This window comes from Oxyura jamaicensis, chromosome 23 (assembly GCF_011077185.1).
Source record: "Oxyura jamaicensis isolate SHBP4307 breed ruddy duck chromosome 23, BPBGC_Ojam_1.0, whole genome shotgun sequence".
Lineage (NCBI taxonomy): Eukaryota > Metazoa > Chordata > Aves > Anseriformes > Anatidae > Oxyura > Oxyura jamaicensis.
The window spans coordinates 6,562,997-6,585,330 of NC_048915.1; the positions used below are offsets into that span (position 1 = coordinate 6,562,997).

General features: G+C 44.0%; 2 protein-coding genes across 2 annotated transcripts; both read right to left on the minus strand.

The window, feature by feature from the left end:
- Positions 1-3,490: 3,490 nt before the first annotated feature.
- On the minus strand, positions 3,491-11,978 carry IL22RA1 (interleukin 22 receptor subunit alpha 1). The gene is made up of 7 exons (XM_035345723.1): positions 11,577-11,978; positions 8,939-9,071; positions 8,065-8,246; positions 6,832-7,016; positions 6,245-6,376; positions 5,886-6,011; positions 3,491-4,991 (listed from the first exon to the last, which is right to left on the minus strand). Exons 1-7 carry the CDS (start codon positions 11,617-11,619, stop codon positions 3,981-3,983), a joined length of 1,812 nt encoding a protein of 603 aa, XP_035201614.1. The 5' UTR covers positions 11,620-11,978; the 3' UTR covers positions 3,491-3,980.
- A 2,118-nt stretch (positions 11,979-14,096) lies between these two features.
- IFNLR1 (interferon lambda receptor 1) lies at positions 14,097-19,110 on the minus strand. Its single transcript, XM_035345724.1, is given in 8 exon segments — positions 14,097-14,275; positions 14,278-14,965; positions 15,187-15,314; positions 16,137-16,293; positions 16,830-16,972; positions 17,442-17,623; positions 17,877-18,000; positions 18,679-19,110. Coding segments are annotated over 8 exon segments (1,524 nt in total). The 5' UTR covers positions 18,737-19,110; the 3' UTR covers positions 14,097-14,231.
- Positions 19,111-22,334: the final 3,224 nt, after the last annotated feature.

A 22,334-nucleotide genomic window follows, 5' to 3' on the forward strand; every position in this document is an offset into this window, starting at 1 on the left:
CTGAGCACATTTTGGTATAAACGAAGCTGTCAAAATGAAGGAACACTTTTCTCTCATTGGTTTTTAACCATTGCATGACCATTTGTGTGCTTTCCTGAAATTGGTATTATGAAAAGAAATGGGTAATTATGGCCTGTTCTGCTTAATATTAATAATTTCTTTCATTCTTGTCATATCAACCCTCTGTTACGTGTTTTAAGGAGAAAAGACCAGTCATGCTCTCCTGATATGGAAGCTGTTTCAAACCTTTGGACAGCTTTGTTACATTTTTCTTAGAAAAATCTCTTGTCTTCATGTCTCACTTCTCTCATTGTCTCAGTCTGAAAAGATATGCATGGATGTCTTACATCCTCTGAACATGCAAGCATAAGGCCACTGCTTAGCACCAAGATCCATCTGCAGTGCAGGCTCCTTCATGCAGTTCTGCTGCACTGTACCTCCCCATCTCCAACAGCAGGACTGCTTGGCCACTGTGATGCTGGAGACAAACTGTAAGGTCTGTTTTGTCAGGGTCCCGGTGCTTTCAAAGCTGCCCCTCAACTCTGCTTCACCTTGTCTCCAGAATTTGGAGCTCCCCATTTGTTCCTTCAGTAAGGTTTTCCTCAAAGAACATGTTAAAAAATCACCCATGATTTCAGATAGTCTTCCACCAGTACACCTTCCAAAGCCAAAACAGGTAACAAGGGAGAGAGAGCCTCACCCCGCAGCAATGCGTGCAAGCTCCCTGGCGAGTTACAAGCAGGGCTTGGGGAACGGCAAAGTGACAGCTCCCAGATTTAGCTGAGAAGACAAAGAGCAAAGCTTGGGTTACAGCAGGGTTACAGCAGCCACCTGCTGTGCCCATGTCCTTGTGACAACTGGAGCTGCAGCGCTCACCTGTCATCATCGTGACATCTGCCTAGGAGCAGGCATGGTCTTTGTCGTAAGGCAGTTCTCTGTTTTGTTATCTAGGGCTATCAGCTCTGCTATCTGGAAAAGTCAAGATGAATGAGGAGCAGTCTCTTGGTTGGTACAGATGGCTTGCATAGGATGACCTTTGAGACAATGTTGAAATCACGCAGCTTATCTGGGAATGTTCTTACACCGAATGAGAGTGTGATAATTAGATCCTGATATAGCTGTTCGCTGTGATGCACTTTGAAACAAACAAGGCTATCAATTTGATTATGAAAAGCAGTGAAGTGGAAGGCAATAAGGTCAGCATGTGTTGATGGGGGATGGATGAACACTTTGCTTGTGCAGCTGCAGTAAAGCTAAATATCGTCAACATCTTTTTCCAAGCTTTTCTAAAGAGAAATGGTTTTAGAAGATATGATCTTCCTCTTAAATCCAAGAGGTGACTCATGAGACTAGAATCAATCTCCTCCTGCTTAGTACAGCAAGGCCTAAAAGATAAATATTGACTCAGCCATGATCATGGCAGGAAGTTGAGAATATTGCTGTAGGACATCACCTCCTTAAGACATGGCTCAGAGAGTGCCTCTCTTGACCACATTCCTTGCTCATGCTGTTAGGGTTAGAACAGATGAGGACAGGCAAGAGCTGGGTTGTGAGGCTTTAGACCATTCTGCTATACACAGCCTTTATCAACTTGTATAGTCAGAGGCAATGGAGATTTTAAGGTATTTAAGTGCCTGAAGAAGAGACTGACGTCCTGCTGTGGGACGCTTTGCATATTTAGGCACCTATGTTAAGTCTAAAACTCTGGTCCCAGGTTTCTCTGCCTTAGCTGCGTATCTCTTCTTGAGGCACCAAGACAACACATTTGTTAAGGGCTGTGACATGATCAGGCCCTGTGGCAGGGGGCTGCCGAGAGATTTCAGAAGGCTGTTAAGTAACAAATACTGTATTTTTTAGCAGCATCTTCAAATGCTCTACTAAGGCCCCCCTTCCCTTCCACACTGTGCTGCCCATACTGACGCTGCACTAAGGATTGGGTTTCACAACATGAGCCAAAATATTGGCGTTGTGGCATTTGGTTATTCCCTGAGTAGCATCACTGGGAATGTTGTTGACACAGGATACGTAGCCTATGGCAACCCTGAATAAAGGCCCTGGCATCACAGGCTTGAAATGTTGCCTCTCCAGGGGGCAGTTAGTGGGACAGGACAGTACCCCGGGCCTCGCACTGCCTGGAAGCAACAGAACTGGGCTCCTACAACTCCTGCAACTGCAATGTTTTTCTCTGTGTTATTTTTGATGGTATACTTTGGACAAAAGTACATGAAACAGCTCAAACAGCACTCCATTAAACCTCTGATACTGAATGGCATGATGTAAAGTCAGCACGACGGAAATGTCCTTCCACGTTGCTGGCCAGGCTACGAACATATTCACACCTCTTATACCCTGTGCCATGGCCTTTCTTCACCACATCCCACATTTCATCTTTTAGTGTCATATGACATGGCCACAGTGCTTTCTTGTTATTGATGCTGGAGTTAGGGCCTGAATCTTTACAAATGAAGTTTGGCATTCTTATGGCTAGTCCTTTAATCCTGGGTTGAATCATCAAAACCCCTTTACTTCATAAAGCTACAGTTTATTTGCAAAATCATACCAAGAAAGTGGAATTTAACCTTTGGCCTCAGCCTCCCCAGACTGAGAAAACACCTAAGTGCACTCATGGTGAGAACAGCTGAGTTTTTGCTTCTGGTCAGCCTTCCCGTGGCAGCGCTCAGTGAGTGCTTCCAGGAATACTTTCCTATACTGTTCAAAACCTGGCTTATTCTTACATATGTTTTCAGTTCTTCTGAAAACCTGAGGTCATCAGACACGTGCACTTTTTCACTGCACTAGTGGAAATCAACAGGCTGAACTACACTCTCCTCTTAATGAAAAACAATTGCCATCTCTGTCCCCCAGATAAATACCATTTAGCTTGCTTTTGGCAAAGCTGCAGCCCTAAAGGAATTTGGCTGTCAGTTTACGTTGATTTTGCTTCATTTCAGCCCTGGAGGTGGATGTGCTGGTAAAAGAGGTAGAGGAGACCTCTGCAGTTGTAGATTCCTCTCCATCGTTCACATGGAGCATGTTCCTCGCTGGTAGTGCCAGGGAAGGATGGGAGGAAGCAGCTCAACACCTCCCTGGTCTCTTTGGTAGATTACAGAGAGTAATGCACTCAGTATTCATTCAGGGTTCATGGGGCTGAACTGAGATTGGTGCAAATCCTCGTGTTCCTGCCTATGTTGAGTGTGAGCCTAGCTGCTTTGTCCCCGGGGATTTCTAGGGAAGAAGAGAATGGGTGAGTATTTCATGAGAAAGAAATGAGCAGCAGTTGAAAAATACATCAGGACTGGGCCAAGACTGCATCATTCTGCTGCACAGATGAAAAAGGTTTAATCTTTCTACAAACATTAAAGAGCATAACAGAATAGAGGGCATTTAGTTTCTCAGAACTGCTGCATCAGGAGCTATTAGCACAGTTTCGATGACTGCTTTAAAGGCAAAGTCCATTCTATGGAAATAGCTTTGCCAGAATCATATATCGAAGGGTAGAACACAAATATATATTTAATTCTTCTACTGTACCACATTGTTTTAATTCTTTTAGCTTTGCATACATCTGTACTTTAATTTCTTCAAAGCATGGGCATATTTTGGACCTGGATGTTTGGTGTTGGTAAAGAACAAATACAATTTCTATTGTGAACTTAGCCAAGATTTCAGGGAACTGAATCTGGAATTTGAACTTGAATCCTAGCTCAGCTTTAAAGTAGTCCAATTCATAACCAGTCTGAAGAATATCCACAGAATGAAGATGTACTAATTAAGTGCTAAGATACAGCATCATAGCATACCAGGGAGTAATTATATTAGTAAGGTACCAGAGCCCATGTTAGAACAATATTGGGAACAGCTCAGCACCCTGTTACCATACATCCAAGATTAGCTATGTTTATTTGTGTTGTACTGTTTTCAGGATATGTTACTATTTTATGTAAGCAAACAGAATCTGGATTTTAATATTACTAAATTTCTTAATAAAATTCTGTGCTTTCATCTTCTTGATCCCACAGTACTTTCAGGTTCAGGTCTTTGAACAGCGTAGTGAGAGAAAAGCCATTGCCCTGGTCTGAGATAATGTCCTGGGACAGAACATTGCTCAGTTTAGTGCAGCTAAGCTCCTTTGCTGCTGTTAACTTCTGTGTTTCTTGAGTTTCTAGGAAGTACAATTTATTTTCAGGATGTGACACTGAATCTGATGACATCCACCACTCCGTGTTGTTCTCCCCAGGGAAGCTGTTACCAGTACTGACTGAGAGGAGGAGAGCTGCTGATGGAGATGGCAGTGATTCGTCCTCTGGAACCTGGTCCCCATCAACCCTAACCGAAGACAACAACAGCGGCAGTTCTGCTGTCTGCTGTCTATAGCATTGTCCTTGTCCCACCAAAGACAGCGCCAGCTGGGGTACATGCATTTTACTTTCCATCCCGTCAGTCTGCAACAGCAGCTGCTGTGTTTGTCCAGGGCTCTGCTGCATGAGAGCTGGCTCTCCCACGCCACTGCTACCCCACAATGTCACGTTTGGCCTCTGTTCTTTATAACTCCAGTGGCTGCAGCTTTTGCCTAGCACCTGGTTTACAAGCTTCACACCAGCAAAGCTATCTGGAGAAACTTCCTTTAGCACCTGGTTTGGGTGCAAATTGTTCTTGTCGACATGGTCCATACCGTCGACACACACCCCGTAGGTCAGGGGGAGTTTGGAGACGCTTTGCTCGGCTCTCTGGGGAGCATAAGCAGGATTTGTGCTTGTTGGGCAGGGTGGCTGAGCGGGCAGCTGGGATGCCTGCACGTCAGCCTGGTGCTGGTAAGTAGCTTCTGATGGGCAGAGAGGTTGTGGTGGCTCCAGGGATTTGTCCAAATGCTGGCTGATCTGCGCTAACTGCACTTCAGGGATGAGAAGCGAAGGTTTACATAAATTAATGGGCTTTATAATATGCTCCACTGTCACTGTGAGAGGCTGGAATGATGAAATCCCTCTGAAGTCCTGTTGAAGTAGATAGACAAACATGAGCTATTAACAAGAAGTCTGCGACTTTGAAGGTTTGCTTTAGATTCTTAAAATTTTTCTTTCGAGAAATGTCACTAAGAGCCAGCAACTACCACCTGGCATCTGCTGTGCTGACAAAAGACCTGTTTCTTTTTATAGGGAATGATCCCTCAAAGGAATACAGGCATCTCTCACTATGCTTCAGGACAATTGTGCTATCTTAAAATATGAGGAAGAAAAAATCCTGTTAAAATTTTGCAGTTTTTGGCCTAGCACCTTGAGTATGGAAATAGATTGCCCTTAAGTTAATTTAACATGCACGAACAACCAGTGCTTGCTAAGGGAGATGTATGACAGGTAGGATGGCCTGGGGCTTCAAAAGGAACTGGTGATTTAGTATGCCTCAGGTTTTAGCTGCCTAACCTGACACCTCCTTTAGAGGGGTACAATCTGGGGGAAGATCTGAGCACCCACATTCTGTAAATCAAATTGCCAGTGAATCACTCAACAACTGGAAGCCAAAACTATAAAAAAAAAACTTCTGAAAAATTTAGGTTTAAGATTAGAGGAAAGGAAACTTCCGGGGGTCTGTGATTTTGAGAGCTGTTCTAACATATTAGTATAAAGCCTTGCTCTCCTTTAGGGACAATATAAACAATTTATTTAATTTATTAGAATAACCAAGATCCAGGCATCTTTGGTGTCTTACTTTAATAATTTTTTTCTATGGGTGTAAGGATGACCAAATTAAAACTGCCAGCAGTCTGCAGTGAACGTCTAGAAATGCCCTTGCATGCACATTCATCCTCCTCAGTTAGCACTGCTATTCAGGTGCATTTACATGGTCCTGAGCACTTTAAAGTTTTGATGTAATGGCTTAAGAACACTTACCAAAGACATAGGCTGCGCACTGTGCTGCTTGACGTATTTATAGACCACGTAGCTAATTGCAGCAAACACCAGCCCGGCACAGAATCCAAGAGCAACAAAGCAGTAGAGAAGCCATGTGGTGTCTGGTTAGTGAGGAAAAGAACAAAGTGAAAATGTAGCTTCAGAGTGTTGGGTTGGAAAAAATTCATGGCATCATCTAAATGATCTCATAAGACTCGATTTTTATGTTAGGAAACTTTGCATTGCTTCAAAATGTTTAGTAAGGCTATGATATTTAGCACGAACTAAAAACTGGTCTCTTTTGTGTAACCATATCCCAGATAGACTTTTAGCTGAGCAGAGTTAGCAGCCTCACCTACTAGAGTTTTCACCCAAAATACTTGGGATTTGCTGCTTCTCTCACGGAGGTGTATGTACACTGTTCCATTATATTCAGTGTCTGGGTCCAAGTTGATAACTTCAAATTCTTTGTTGTGCTCATTCTTTATCCACTGTTTAAAATAAAGGTAAATACTGTATTTTAGAAAGATAAAATGCATACAATTTCTGCAACTTAGATTGCATAATTCAGAATATTTAAGTTACGAATAACGTGCTACAGGACCATAATAATTCTGTATATATGGAATTCTAAATACACAATTTCCTTTCTACTATTATTGCATTTAGTTTTTGCATTTCATTTCATTCATACTTGAACTACGTCACTTTCTTTTTCAGTCACTGTTGGCTTTAATTTTTGTTACTGATACTGTAACGTGGTCAACTCTAGTTCCATTTCCAAAATTTTAGAGGAATGCTTAAAATTCCTTCTAAAAGTCAGAGTTTCTTTCCCTTGTGCATCAGAAATCTCCTCTATCATGTACCAGTTTTGATGTCCTTCTCCACCTTATGCAAAATGTGATTTACAAAAGTCAGTGGCTAGTGGCCTGAGGTTGTACTTTACCTTTTGGTGTGTCCGTTGGTTGAACAGTGTTAAGTGATAATCAACAGGACCAAATTTGCTATAAATGTCTTCTATGGTTAGCTGGTGGCCATCCTCACCTCTCAGCGGAGTATAGGGGGGCCGTATAAGAAACTTTATGGACCGTACATAAGGAATATACTCTAATTCTGGTGCTCCAATAACAGCTAGAAAAGATAGAACAGGAAGTGTCAATTGTTAAGATTAAAGCTCATATGTTTTCAGAGTGTTTTATATACATTTTATACACACACCAGACTGTAAATTATTATACCTATTCAAAAAAATATTTGGGCTGAGATGAGTGTGGAATCCCACCACAGGGCACTCAGCTAACTGCTACCTATGTTCCTATTCCCATCCTACTTCAGATTTTGTCTTTAGGGCTGTTCAGGTCTTGTGTATCAAAACTTATCTTCAATGAAGGGTATACACAATGCAGAACACTTAAACAGAGGTTTAACCCAATCCATAACAAGATGTTTAAAAGCAGCACTCAGTACTCCTTCAAGGACATGTAGCTTAAAATAGTCAAAAGGATGGCTTTGGGGAATAGGGTCACCTCACAAGGAGCATTAAGGCTTATGCTGCAATGCAAAGTGAATGTTTTGTGATCAAAGCAACTACATGGCTCTTTAATGGCTTATTTCATGCAAAGATTTGAAGGCTCTTAATAGCCACTGACTGCTAATGCCACCCTGAATTATTCTTGACAAGTATACAGTGGGAAAACTTTAAACACAGAGCAAGCAAGAGGACTTCCAAAGGGTGTGGTGTTTGTCTGTGGTGCAGTTCGCTTGGGGTTGGGAGCACTGAGCATCAGTTGGTCTGTCTGCTTATCCTGATGTGCTGGAGTTCACATTTCCTAGCTTCTGTGACTGTATTACTGGCTGTCCTCAGGTTGCCCATCACATCTCTTACTAAGTTCCTGCCTGTCTTCAAACTTAATAGCAGTTCTTCCTTCTAGCACATCTGGCTTTTCCCCTTCTCTAATTGCAGTCTGCGTCAGACCTCAGGGCTGGCCCTGCCCATGTGCTCATTTGCCTCTTGTCCAACAGCAAGCCGTCTTCAGGACTGGAAAGCTTTCACTCCCATCCTAGCAAGCACAGAGTCTCGCAGTACTAAAATTAGAGGAAACACTGTCCTAAACATCAGTGAGACTAGAGATTAATCTCCAGCAAACAGGATTTAATAGATTTCAGCAGAGGTACGTACTCTCTTTTCTGGGTTCAAATCTTTCCGAGCGCACCCAGTTGGAGGAGCAGTAGTTCTGGCCAGTGGCCCTCACCCTGGCGTAGTAGTGCTCAGTGAAGTTTTCTGTTTCATGAGTGAGATTGCAGAAAGGCTGTGTGATGCTCTGGCACTCAGGCTTGTTAAGCCAGGCTTTCTCTCCATACCTTAGACAGGACAAAAAAGCTTTGAGTCTGATTGGTATAGCAGATGCAATACAATCCTCCAGAATGATCCAGACAGGCTGCTTTGCCAACTATTAGTAGTTTTTAAATTAATTATTGTGATTAACAAGTGGCTGGGAATGAAATGGCAGAGAAACCTCCTCTGGCCTACAGCCCTTAATCCATTCCCACTGGTGCTTCTGTGTGGATAAGGCTTTGAGGAAGTGCAGCTCATTTCAAGGCACACACAAGAGTGTCCTGTGGGTCAGTGACTCTGGGGTTCTTTACTCCATCTGGCACTGAAAGACTGCATGCAAATTCACTGCTGACTTTGCAAACTACCCAAATGCAACAAAGCTATTGTGTAGCACCGGTCTGATTTCTTTTAGCTCTAGTGACTGACCTGGAGAAAGGCAATTGCTATTACCTGTATTTACAGGTGAGGAAACTGCAGAATAGAGAGAAGTTGCTGAAGACAAAGCTCTGTAATGGAGAAAAACGGGCAACCGAAAGTGTAAAACTATTTGCTTAACTAAGCACCATCCACCAGTTTAAATAATCCTGTCCTTTACTGAGTTCTTGCCAAAGCAGAACTATTTCCATGAAAGCAAGACAAGCAGCAGAAACAGCAAGATCTACTGAGAACAGTGGCTGTAAGAAGAACAGAATTCCAAAAAGAAGCAAACTTCACATACTGCTTATACTGGACATCAAATATGGTGCCAGGGGGAATATCTGCTTCAGTTTCCCATGTCAGGATGTTCTCAAAGTTTGTAGAAGAAAATGCTGCACGTTTCAGACATGATGACCTGTCTGTAGTCGCAATGCCTAGGGTAGCAAAGAAACTGGTATTAAAATGCATATTCTGGCATCTCATCCCTCGGGTGAGCACTGCACGGATCCAGCACTGCTCAGCCATTTGGTGAACAGAATCATCACAAAATAGCTTGGGTTGGAAGGGACCTCAAAGATCATCTAGTTCCAACCCGCATGCCATCAGCAGGGATGCCACCCACTAGATCAGGTTGCCCAGGGCCTTATCTAACCTGGCCTTGAACACCTCCAGAGATGGGGCAGCCACAGCCTCTCTGGGAAACCTGTTCCAGTGCCCCATCACCCCCTGAGTGAAGAATTTCCTCCCAATCTCTAATCTAAATCTCCCATCTTTTAGTTTAAAACAATTCCCCTTTGTCCAGTCATTATCTGACTGAGCAAAGAGTCACTCTCCATCTTTTTTATAAGCCCCCTTTAAGTACTGAAACATTGCAGTGAGGTACCCCAGAGCCTCCCCTTCTGCAGGCTGAACAGCAGGCATGCCACTTCCAGGTCGCTAAAGAGGGGCTGCAGAGCAGAAGCTTGAACAGAACAGGAACTCAAATCATGCACACAACACCACATAGGTTTTGCAGACTGTTGGCTCATCCCAACGGAATCTAAGTCAGGAATTTTTATAGAAGGGCCTCAAAAACTAAGACTCAGAAAGAGAATCCAGGATTTTCTTATCAGGTTTCTTTTAAAGCAGTTAAATGGCTGGAAAGCTAAGAATAACCTGTTTCCAGGCTAGATTCAAATCTGTGAATGCCACCGCTTCTGCCCAGACTCAGGGAAGTAATGTGTTTAGATCAGTCTCACATCACTGCAGATGTGACAGTCGCTCATGGTCCGGGTTTTATGGGATGGTGATTGCCTGTGCAGAGCGACACTCGACAGACCTGAGACCTGGACTCTGATCTGGGTGTGCCAGGGTGAGGGCAAACAGCTCCTGGCTCCCTGCTGACTGAGCTGTGTGCCTCTTCACACAGAAGGTGGGCTCTAGCTTTGCAAAGCTGAAATGTCCATTGCCTGGCAAACATGCCCTCTGTAGAGCAGAACGCCACCTGCAGCAACCTGGCTATGAGCAGCTGCTGGAGAGTGTCCTGGAGAATTTGGGGTCCCTCCTGTAACCAGAACACATGGTGACACATTTCCTCAAGGCTGATTCACTGGACCTTCTAACTTGGGCAGTAACCTTCAGAATCTATGAGCTCTGTAAATCTAAATTATAGACACGTCCTCAAAGTTATATAGTTTATACATTATTTTTAATTCTTGCTTTGCAGTACTGATAAACTCCTTGAACTAATGGAGCTTCAGCCTGCTCTTGGAAATGAACAGTCCATTTACGGTGCTTGTAAACAGACACACACAATCAATGTGACCCCGCTGAAAAAATGGTGATAAACAGGTAGAAGTAGCAGCATTAGAAGTAGCAGCATTTTACAGATGGGAAAATTTAGGACCAGACTGGGGGGGGGGGGGGGGAGGAGGGTAGGTTTGGACAAGATCACACTGAACAGTTGTGGTAGAGCAGGGACTAAAATATGCCAGTTCCTGGATCCTCACCCCAAGCTTTCCCTCCAGCTGCTTCCATGGAGAACTGTGTGGCAGCAGGTTGACCTATTATGCTGTACAGGAGAATTAGTCAGAAAGACACAGACCCAGTTATCAGTCTTGTTGGGTAAGGCATTTTGGCAGGGAAGCAACACAGAAATAGGCTCTGGTCTAGTCCAAATGCTAGCTGAGAACAGCCTCCTCTTGAAGCAGCACAAAGCGTGTGGTTTCCCTGTCCGGTCACCATGAGACCGAGTCACCAGTACCCTGATCCTATCAGAGGTACTCTCCATCTTCCCACATTTATCCATACTAAAACACAGTTATGCAAATCAGTGTAACACAAGCACAATCAGTGTGGGCAGGAAGAACCACGATGTTTCGGAGTGTGAAAGTCCCTATGCTTCCGAAGTTTCTGTAGGTACCTTCCCTACAATGTAAGGTCATAGACACATACGCAGAAAAGCAAAGCAGAAGCAGATGAATGCTAAGGTTGCTTGCTGAGAAGCTCTCATTTGAAAACATAGCAAGTTTATGCTTGATTCACCCAGCAGTGGGTTTGCCACATTTGGTTTAGGATTGAATGGTTTTTAGGGATATATTATTTGTTTGTACCTCTTTTAAAATCAGGGCTGATTGTGTTTATCTGCGTAAGACAAAGGGGGCTGATCCAAAATCCCCTGAAGTCAGTGAATATCATTTATTCCTGTAGGATTTGGGTTGCATTAAGCCAGTGGCAAACACTTCGGATTGAGGGAATCATTTCTTCTCCCTACTAATCATTAAAGCACTGAGCACACCAACAATACTTTGAAAATATTAAAAGCAGAGAGTTTTGAACAACCTCAAACAACAGCTAATTCTCTAGGTCTTGTTTCAGGACAAATGACTGAACGGCTTCCTGTACTACATGTCCAGACTGAAACACCCGCGGTCAGTGATAGGAAAGAAGTCAGAACTTACCGACCACTGAACACACAGCCAAGACGATCAGAAATTTCTTCATGAATAGCTAAGCAAGCTGGGCTGGGAGAGCAGGCAGTGGATCCTGTGTGCAGATGAATCACCTTTTACAACAGCTAAATTCTTGCTTGTGAGGCTGAGTTGGATTTGTTGCCCAGAAACAGGCTGCAGAGCTGCTATCCCGCCTGCATTCTCATCTGAGATCACCAGCTGAAGACCTGTGCGCATGTGTAAGCACAGGAGAGAGAACAGCAGAGTGACAACAGGAACACCTCACCCCCTCTGAGTATACACACCTAACTGTACAAAGGTGCACGAGCCAGAGGCTTAGAAAATCCCCGGGTTTTTCTTGAAAGAGAGCCAAATAACATTTTCCTGATAAAGAGCTTCCTGCCTAAAAGCCCTCACTGAGGTTTCTCAGTTTTGGGGTTTGCTTTTCTGGTTGGATAGCTTTGACTGGTTGGATCTCTAGAAGTTAATATTTAGTGCTGTGCTCGTAGCTGATTTTATAACTGCTGCAAACAACACACCTATTTCCTTAAGGAAAATACCTTTGGGTATTTTGTCAAAATGATAGTCAGGCAGATCATTAGTTTTTAAGCTCTTGTATTGTTCATGCTGGGCATGGGTGGGAGCCAACTGACTAACACACAGCCCTTCTGCGCTGGGCAGAGCACAAGCTCCTCAGGTGTGCCAAGGCCTCCACACTGCCAGGTGGCTGCAGAGGTTCTTTGCTTGGCGTAGGAAGGAGGAGGTCACCTTTGTGCAGCAGGAGAGTATCTGTCTCCAGTTGCTTCATAGCTTTTCTCAGAGGCAGTTGTAGACCTACAGTTAATTTTAGTGGCTGCTTAGATGAGCAATGGCCAGATTTTTGGAGGACTGGATCATATCTCTTGATGAGAATGGAGAACTTTCCTTGTCACACAGCTACAACCACTAGGTAGGATGGAGGATATGGAATGACTGCTCGAGCAGAGGGAGCTCTGGCTGCCCCTTGTCCCTTTCCAGTGGAAAGCAGGTCTCAAGCCCTGCTGAAAGATCTAGGAGTGGGATGCTACCCCCACCAGTACAGCTCTCCTGCCTGCAGCCTTCTCCCCAGCTTCCATCCTGAGAAGACCTGGACAAGACAAAGAACTGGTCACGGGCCCTGTTTGCAGAGCTGTGACATGTCCAAATCATTTTGTAGAGGTTACACAACTTCTGAGCTTCCTGGAAACCAAAGCCTAGGGGGTTTTCTTGATTGCACAAGAAAATGGGTGGTAATTATATTTGTATGATCTATCTGTTTCTAAATTGACAGGAGGCATTACAGTACAGGATATACGTAAGGATACTCTGGGGGAAACAGGTGAGAAAAAAAGGAGAATTCTAGTTGATTAATCTTTTCTACCACCTCCCTTTTTATTTATTTATTTTTTTTTTTTTTGGTTATTTTATTTAATTTAGGTGGACTTCCTATTTGATTCTTTGCTTACAGAGATAGCCACGCTTCTGGACGTTCAGTGACCCAGATGGAGACCTGGCCAAGGAGTTTCACAGAACTTCACTCAGACAAAAGCAGTAGAAATGGGACGCCCATAATGGGGTCCTGCTTTCAAATATAACGCTTTTCAAGATGAGCTGCAGTCACCCTTTGCAGTTCTGGGAAACATAAGCACACACACACACAGAGTTATCTATGAAAATATTATTTCCTCTGCATACAGCAGCTCTCCTTCTGAACAGCAGGGGCAATCAGTAGGTATACATACATTTGTATAAAAAAGCAAAATAAACAAACATGCTGCACATTTCTCACTTTGACTTCAGTTCACTCCACTGAAACACAGAAGGTGATCTCTGTAGATTGAGAGGGAGATTCCATAAAAAGCAAAGGTTGCTAAATGTCTCTGTAAGGTGCTTCCAGCCAAGCAGGAGTGCAGTTTTGCTGTTACACAGAAGCAAATGTGATGTTTGGTGTTTTCATCCTGGTTCAAAACCAGCATACAGGCAAAACACACTCCATTTTCAGAACCCATCTGATAGTTTCACACAGGGTTATGTTTTTGGCATCTCAGAAGTGGTTTTGCCTTTCATAAATCACATGTAAAAGTTATCTTGCTCTGAGGTCTCAAGTGAGCACAAGGCACTGTGTGTTTGTTGTATGATACCTCCATGAGGTATCACACATGCCTCACCCTGGCTAGGTTCAGATAGCGTGCCTTGTGCCGTAGCTTCAATGCTGTCTCACAGCTGTATTGTACAGAGGCACAGGGAATGTACATTAGTTACCTTGCAGTAAAAATACACCTCCTCTGTCCCTAAAGCCATATCCTTGATAGGCCAGACATCAATAGAAAAAACTCTGTGTAGAGGAATAAATAAATAAATAAATTAACACAGCACTGACAATTATTTGTCCTCGTTCTCGTCTAGGTATCCTTGCCTGAGTATCCTGGGTATCTAGAGCTCTCTACCACTTTCCAGGCACACCACAGAAATTCAAGGGTACTCTAGCTTCTTCCCATGTAATGTGTGTGCTGATAGCTTTTGAATTTAAACCTTTGATCATATTTTCCCTCCATATTTGAAGTTCTAAATGCATCACTTAGCACTGTGGATGCAGGAGGTGTCCCTTCTATAAAATGATCGCTGTCACAGTCACTTGCAATACCTTCATCTTCTGCCACCTGTAAGGTCTGAAAGCAGATGAGTTGTTCCGTGCTGGGATCCACACTGAGCTGTGACTTCTCCCTGACCTGGATGGGCAGATCAGCTAGTGGTTTCTGGTGACATGTGGTGACATGGTGATGCTTCCTGTGCAGGCAGTGTTCATCAGGAAGTTTGGCAGAAATCCTGTTCAGTGGTGTTTGGAGGGGGGTCATTTCCAGGCAGTCATCCTGGTCTGTATCATGTTCCGTGGGACCTGGGAATCTCACACCAGTGAGGGATATTCTTCCCAAAGAGGAACTGTGAGGAAGGGACATCTTTTCATTTCCTTGGGATCGTGACATGTCCACTTCATTCTGTCTCACTGGAAAGAAAGAGAAACCCAAGGCCATGAAGTCCAGCACAGATCCACTGTCCACAGACAGACCACTAGATGTGAAGTCCATGCCTGTTTCTGGCCCAGCAGTTCTGGATAGCTGGTAGTTCAGACATCTCTTTGGAAAGTGACGCATTTCAGTGTATGGGATGAAAGTCCTGCTGTCTTCTTCATCTTCCTCCTCCTCTTCTGATGACAATGATGACTGGAAAGAAGCCATCCATGATAGATTGTTTCTTGGTGACATTCTATTTTTCTTCCCTTGTGACACTGGCTTCTCTGTGCAGGTCAGAGAGTCCGTGAGGAACTCCTCTCTGAGCTCACAGTGAAAGGGTGGTCCAGCAACTTTAAAATTAGAGAAATCCTACCAGGGAAAAGAAACAAGACAGATCAGAGTGTTAGTAGTGCTTTTTAAAGAGAAGTTTGGACATAGGACATGCCAGAATCAAAGCTGTCTTATAACGGTATTTCTGAATGCAGAACTGAGAAATGCAGCACATGTGCAGCTCTCCCACTCCTCCCCAGCCACTATCTGAAAATCAGCCAGACATCGAGTCGGGCGGCAGCCCAGCCACTGGGCCGTACCAAGGCATGAGGCAGCTTCTTATGCTTAGCATCTTGTTTCAGCAGCCAGGCGATGAAGGCACTTGTCAGAAGGATGGGGAAGACAAACACAGGGATCATGGCAGAATATGGGAGCTTCCATTCCACTGTTTGAAAAGAGGAAAATAATCTCCTTTATTTATTTATTTATTTGTTTGTTTGTTTGTTTGTTTGTTTGTTTGTTTATTTATTTATTTATTTATTTATTTATTTTTTCTTTCAGCATAAACAGGCTGAGTCTAATCTTTTACCAGAGCATGCTATCAATAGTAACTTCATTTTCTCCATAATCTCTAAGGAGAAACTGGTTATTTCATTAAGGTCAGAGCTTTGGATGCTGGAAACAATAGTTCACTTCTGGCATCATCTTCACTATGTTTTTTTTTTTTTTTTTTTTAATTTCAGTTGATAGCATTTTAAGCAAATTAAAGTGATGGTAAATTTAAATAATGGGCTTTTATGCTTAGCTTTTCTTTTAAAAGTCTCAGAAAATGTTATGGCTCGAGAGCCTTATTTTACAGATTAAGATAACAGATTTGCCTAAGACCAGCCTCTAAGCCAGAGTCACAGATAGAAATGAATGTTGATACCAGTCAGTGCCTTACTTAGAGCAGGTCAAAAATGAGATTTATTTACTTTTTTTTTTTTTTTTTTTTTTTTTTTCCAGAATTTTGGGAATTTGAAAATTCCCAAAATTTCAGTGTGACCATAACTCGAGTATAATACTTCAAGATTTTCTGGAAATACATTAGAGATGGATTTTTTAAATGAAAACATTTCTACAGAAAGCAGTCACCTTTCACTAGAAAATCCAACCAAACCATTTAACAGGAAGGCTTTGTTGTCGTTGTTGAAAAGCTAAATTTGATGGAAATCTTTGACTTGGCCCTACTCCCATTTGACATCTTAACACATCCTTCCTTGGGACATACCTTTATGGTTTAAAAGCATGCACACTGGTTGGGAGAATTTGCTGTACTTGAAGCCAATGCTTTGGAAGGAGGATCTGGCACTCAAGCAGTAGTTGCCTCTAAGCACAGTGGTGTCGATAGTCACTGTATTCTTCCTAAAGATACTTTCGTATTGCTTCTGTTTAGAAACAAAAAGAACAGAGGGTTAGAAAGATGATTCTTTCATTATTCAGATGCTGCTTCTCTGCTTCTTGAGCCCATGATTCTCTTCATCGTGTTGCATGGCTCCTGTGGTTAGGTGCGTGGCGAGGCACTTGCTACAAAAAGCAAGCCTCTCTCCTAGGCCTTATGGTTTCTTGGGTGGGATTTCAAGTGGGTTATGCTCTTTGTCGCCACAGCTACACTGTTAGCAGTACCTGAACTAGCTGTTTTAAACCTCAGATATTTCTCTATTATGCTGACTGTGGTGTAGCCTCACCATCACATCTTCTCTGATAAAAATAGGAATAGAATAAGAGAGGGAGCTACTGATAAAATAAGGATGCTGACTGTAATGCACTCATTTATTCTCTGGATTTAGTTTAACTCTGGTTTGACCATTTCAGTTTCTCTAGGCCCTGGATCCAGTCATTCCCTGCCTAGAAATTTACAGCCATTTCAATTCAGCTGGGCATCATTCCTCCACTTCATTTATGAAGTGCCACTTTTACTGACCTTGTCTTCAGATCCAGCTTCCCAAAGGTTCAAGTCATACATCCAGGATAAACTCTCCACACAGGTGGCCAAAGGGAAGGTGGCATTCACATGGAGTAGGTTCTCCTGTACATTTACATTTAGCACTGGGGGAGCCAGTTTCACTGTAAATGATCGACCAGACATAAGAATAGTGCTTGCTTACATCATAATTTCACAGAAGTAATACTTTATGTTATTGATCTAAACTTCTAGCTGATATCCTGTGATGGATATGAAGGAAGGCAAAGGAATACTTTTTTTTTTTTTTTTTTTTTTTTTAAATTAAAATACCTTATATTTAATAATATTTAATAATGGTGCTGTCTTTCAATTGTGGATAGCTTGAAACCAGCTTGTTTATCTACAGCACTGATGAAACCTTGTTTACCTACTGCACTGATGAAACAAAATACCTGCTACAAAATTTATTTTTAAATCATCATGGCTTGTTTGTGCACTCTCAAATCTGGTATTCATAATGCTGCCTCTTACTCTTTGTCTTTCTGCTGTATGGGGTTTAACTTATTTGCTCAAGCAAGCGTTGTTGTTGGGGTGTCCTTTCAGCCAGGCTGTAACCCAACAGGCACTCACCATCCAAATAGTATTCCTTGAATTGGGATTCTACCCATGGTGACTGGAGTTTTCCAGAAATGGCTTTTACTCGAGCCCGGAATTTAATGAAGAAGTTTGGAAGTACACAAGTCAGGTTGCAAGAGGTACTGTGGATATTTTTACAATGATGAACCTTTATCCATTTGTCCATCCGTTCCTGGCTAAAAGAAGAAACAAACACCATAATATTAAGCATGCTGTTTTGTTATAATTCGTAGAGCAAGAGAAGGAAGTGTTTTGCAGGAAAGATACCAAATCTTGCTCAGAGTTCATAGCACTTTCCAGACAGATAAGGATTGGTTTTGGTGAAAGAATGCAGTCAGATCACTGATCATAACACCATTACTACACATACATCCTCAGATGTTTGCATTGTGCCATACTTTCAATGAGACATCCTTGGTAAGCACTTACCTTTCATACCTCACAGTGTATGTCACATCTGGTGGAGATCCTTCTCCTGGAGTCCAAGTCAAAATCATGTCAAAATCTTTTGACAGTAGTGTAACATTCTGAGGAGGGGGAAGCTGAATATGACCTAATTGAAAGGGACAGTTATGTGTATGATTAAGCAGGGCTCTGGGGATAGGAAATATCACCTGTTTTTGATCAAGGTGGTTTCAAAATTGTTCTAAGTAGCTCAATTAATTTATGACTGTAAACTGGTTTCGGAAACAGGTATGTCTGTGTTCCAGTTGTGTTTTCCTCATTTCTTATAAAATATCTTCATCTCAACAGCTTTCAGAATTAGGAACTAAGTGTGGGAAACCCACCCAATTCTATAATTTTAGTAGCTTCCCCCATGGTCTCACTGGATTTCCCTGCGATCTGGTTTACAACCCCACAAACTCCAGCCTGACTCCCTTGTGCTCCCACCTCCAAGCTCCTAGATGAGGCAGACACAGCTGGGTCATAGCACTCAATCCCAGTTCTCCCAAGGCAGACTGTACCACAAATACAGCAAGATGCAGCATGCAGGTTTGCCGGTGTGTTTTCTGGCATTAATTGTTTGTGGCAGGTAAATACATCACTACTCTTCAACTAGACATGTTCTGTAGACAGGTTTTAAGTTGCCATTTCTTTACAGCAGAATATTTTACTTGATGTGGATTATCCCCACTCTCACTACTTAAAACTTCTCTCTGTATGTCTTTCCTCTGACAAGCAAGCCCCATAGCATGGCAAAATGCAAGTAACAAAGACAGCAGTACTGTACCTCTCGGCTGCTGAAGGAAGCACAGTGCTACCAGGACTCTGATCCTCCAAGCAGACATGCTGAAGCATAACTTTTCCACTTGTAATATATTTCTTTTCTTGCTACATTTTCATCATCTTGTTTCCTGTATTAAGTTGTATGACTTATGGAGGAGCATGTAGTTAATTAACTGCACCGATGCACACAGACTCACTTCCTGGTACAACCCAAGTACAGGACTGCACAGTGAGCCAAGAAGGGAGCAGGGGTGAGGCTGCTTTTAATGAAAGTAAAAATGTTGTAAAGATTGCAGTACAACGCCCTCCCGTGTAATTTACCTGATCTCTCTGTCACAGGCTTTGTGCAAAAGGAATACAGTGCTAGCCTTCTCTTGTGAGGCACTTCATAAGAAAATTGACCTTTGGAATTTACTTGTTTGGCCATCAAATATTAATAGAAATCAAATAAGGTTTTACTGCATGAAATATCTGATAATAACCTAGCAATAATAAAAACAGTAAGCAGTAGTATGTGATGTCATGTTAGTCTTGTGTTTATAAGAAGCCAAGGGTTTTCTCTCAATTTATGTTATGAGGTTAAAACTATTTTTTACAAGTTATAGATTTACCTTGCTTTACAGTGGGGAAAGCAAAGTGCAGAACTGGGGCAGGGATCTGCCCCATACACAGTATGGGGTAACAAAAGGATGAGGATCCTTTTGATAAAGGCTGTGCTTTGTTGGATGCCAGTGCTGCTGTCATTTTACTTCAGTTATCACTTATCAATTATTTGTCATCACCCCCAAATTATCAATCAAGATCAGGACCAGTTGTCAGGACTGTGCCAACACACAGATGGTTCTTGGCCCCGCACTTCCAAATCGATGAGCCCGTTGGCTGCTGGCCTTGGCATCTGCAGCTATGAAACTCTTGAGGTATTTGTATTTTCAACAACACCTTTAAACTCCAGAGCTCTCCTGGAGCGAAGCTCAGTTCCTAAGTTGCTGCCATTACAGCCTCATACATCTTCCCTCAGCAAAGTCATGGAGACAGCAGTTTTGTTTGGTGCATGTCAGAAACACAGCAGGAGAGGTCCCAGTACAGCTGTGAGCCATGCCACTGAGTACAGTGGGTTCAGGGGCATGTGCCTGGAATAGCTGTGCCGTTGCATCCTGTGCACAGTGAGAGCAGGGAAACCAACAGCCTGATCATCAGTTGCATTGTTTGGTTAGCCAGACTGTTCCCCTGTTCTTCTCATCACAGCCACCTCCAAGCCTGTGCTGTGAGGAAAGGAAAAGAAAAATGATGTTACTGTACTGAAGGTTACACCAGCACAGAGAAGATGGGCTTTTCTGGGTCTTCCTCAGATGGGAGGCTCACCAAGTCCAGCAGGTGGCCTCATGCCATCCCCTGTGGCTGTCAGGTTCTGGGTAATAAGAGGGAGAGCAGCTGATGGATCTGGGGTTTGTACTGGTGGAAGCTTGTATGTTTACCAGGAAGGAATCAAATGTGTCATTTCCCCGAACACGCTATGATTCAAGCCATAGGAGGAAACCCTGTTACAAGTTTCTCCAAAAATCTGTTTCTTCTTAGCACAGGCTTCTGTAACTGTACTTCTCTTGTTCATTGGCTCTTTTGCTAACTCTTTTAAATTTCTATGAAATTTTTCTTTCTTGCACACACACCCACATAAGTTCCTGTTGATGTTTTGTGCACATGATGCATACACTAATTTAGTCCTTGCCTATGGCCTGTATTTTGAGGTGTGTTCTTGCTGTTCAACTACCTAGTCCATAAAGAAGTGTTTCCCACTTACCTTGGTGGAAGAATGGTACTTCCCAAATTCCAGTGAAACATTTTTCATAGGAATTTGCTGATCAATAGGGAAGGAAGATTTGCAAATGTGTTTCATCAAGGCAGACTTCTGCTGGCACCCTGAAGGATTTCCCCTGGTGGTGACTTGCCTGGTCATATTTTGGCAGGTGGGCATCCAGGCTCCTGCGACTTTCAGTATCTCCTCCCCAGTGAGGGGGTTCTGGCTCCTTTTCCTTTCCTGGGGAATTCTGATATGTTTGGATTTTGCTCTGAATTGGGATGAATGCAAATTAGAGATAGCAAAATACTGCATAGTGCAGATGAAACATTGTTCTTCTGATTTCTGAGGACAGATTCCCTGCACATTCATTGCTGGAGAGCTGCAGAGGGGGACTGCCCTTGCAGTTTTTGCCTTATTCTGGCCATTCCACCTCCATCCACACCACATTTCGGACAGAGGAGATAGTCGAGTCCTTGTCACTGGCAGCTTTTTATGGTGATCCAGGTCTAGTTTGGTAATGAAGCTAGAGAGCAGACCCTGGTTCTTGAGGACTCTCCTTGGGCTTAACGGGATGCTTTTTCTACCATCACAGAAACCTGACTGGGATCTAGATTACAGGAGGTTCCTACACCTCACCACACGGTTTGGCTAATTTAGGAGGAAAACAAAGGCAAAGGGTCTGAAGGATCCAAGGTCTGCTTGCCTCCAGCCTCACGACCGCAGAGCTGGTACCGGCGCGGACCCCCCCGGGGGGGCCCGGCCCCGGCAGCAGCCGAACAACCAGGGGGCGACTCCGGGGCCAGCTCCGTGCCGGGGGCTTCCCCTGCGCCCATGGACAGCGACTGCAAGAGGGAAGCACCTGCCCTGAGACCGGGGCTGTCTGTCGCGACAGTTTGTGTCGCGGGGGGGCCGTGCCGCGAGGTGTCGCTGCCTCTCAGCTCCGCGCCTCTGCCGCCTCCCCGCCAACGCCCGGCCGGCTCCCGGAGAGCTCCTGCGGCCCCCCACTGCCCGGCGCCCCCTGGGCAGCGGCCCACGGCCGTGTCTTCGGCAGCGTCCCCGAATCGTAGGCACCGGCTTTGCTTTGCCCGCCACGAAGGGCCGCGGCCCTGCCCAGCAGCCTTGGCCTGGCCGCGGGCAGGCATCAGTGGGGGGCTCTGGCAAGGGGGACGCCTGTGGCAGGGGCCTGGGCTCGGTGGTGCCATGGGTGCGACTTTCACACAGGTCTCACTGCCATGCTTGCCTTTCCCACTGCTTTACTCACAAAGAATGCTTGTGCTTTGGGGTGGGGGCTGCCGCTCGGCAGGACGGTGTCTCGGCTCATAGGTGGGCCGCTGCATGCTGCTGTGGTGCTGTGGCGGTGGGGGGATGCTCGAGGTTTTGCCACCTCTCGGCTCTTTGTGTGCCACAGGTGATTCAGACCAAGCCTGAGTCAGACTGACGATGCCTCCTTTCTGGAGGAGGGCCACTGCAGGAAATGCAGTCCTGCTCTTGTGACGAAGGCACAGTTTGGGTTGAGGTTTGGCTTTATAAAGGCTTTGGAGGCAGCAGGCAGCAGAGCATAGTGCCATCCCGGCTGCTTCCTCTTAACTCCTACCCCACCCAGGCGGTAGTTCTGGCAGACCTGTGTGCTGTGAGCCTGGGAGGACAGCTGAGCCATCTGAGAAAAAGCCCACACATTAAAAATTTTAATAGGGCATTTCTGGTAGGAATGGCACCACGGGAAACCAAACCGCTGATACATACAAGAAAATGAATGAACATTTCTTGACCACAGCTCAGAGGAAGGAGCAGATAGTAACTTGCTGTTTTGTGACAGTTACCACCACTCACAGCACACCTAACATTTCTGATGTGCTCGTACA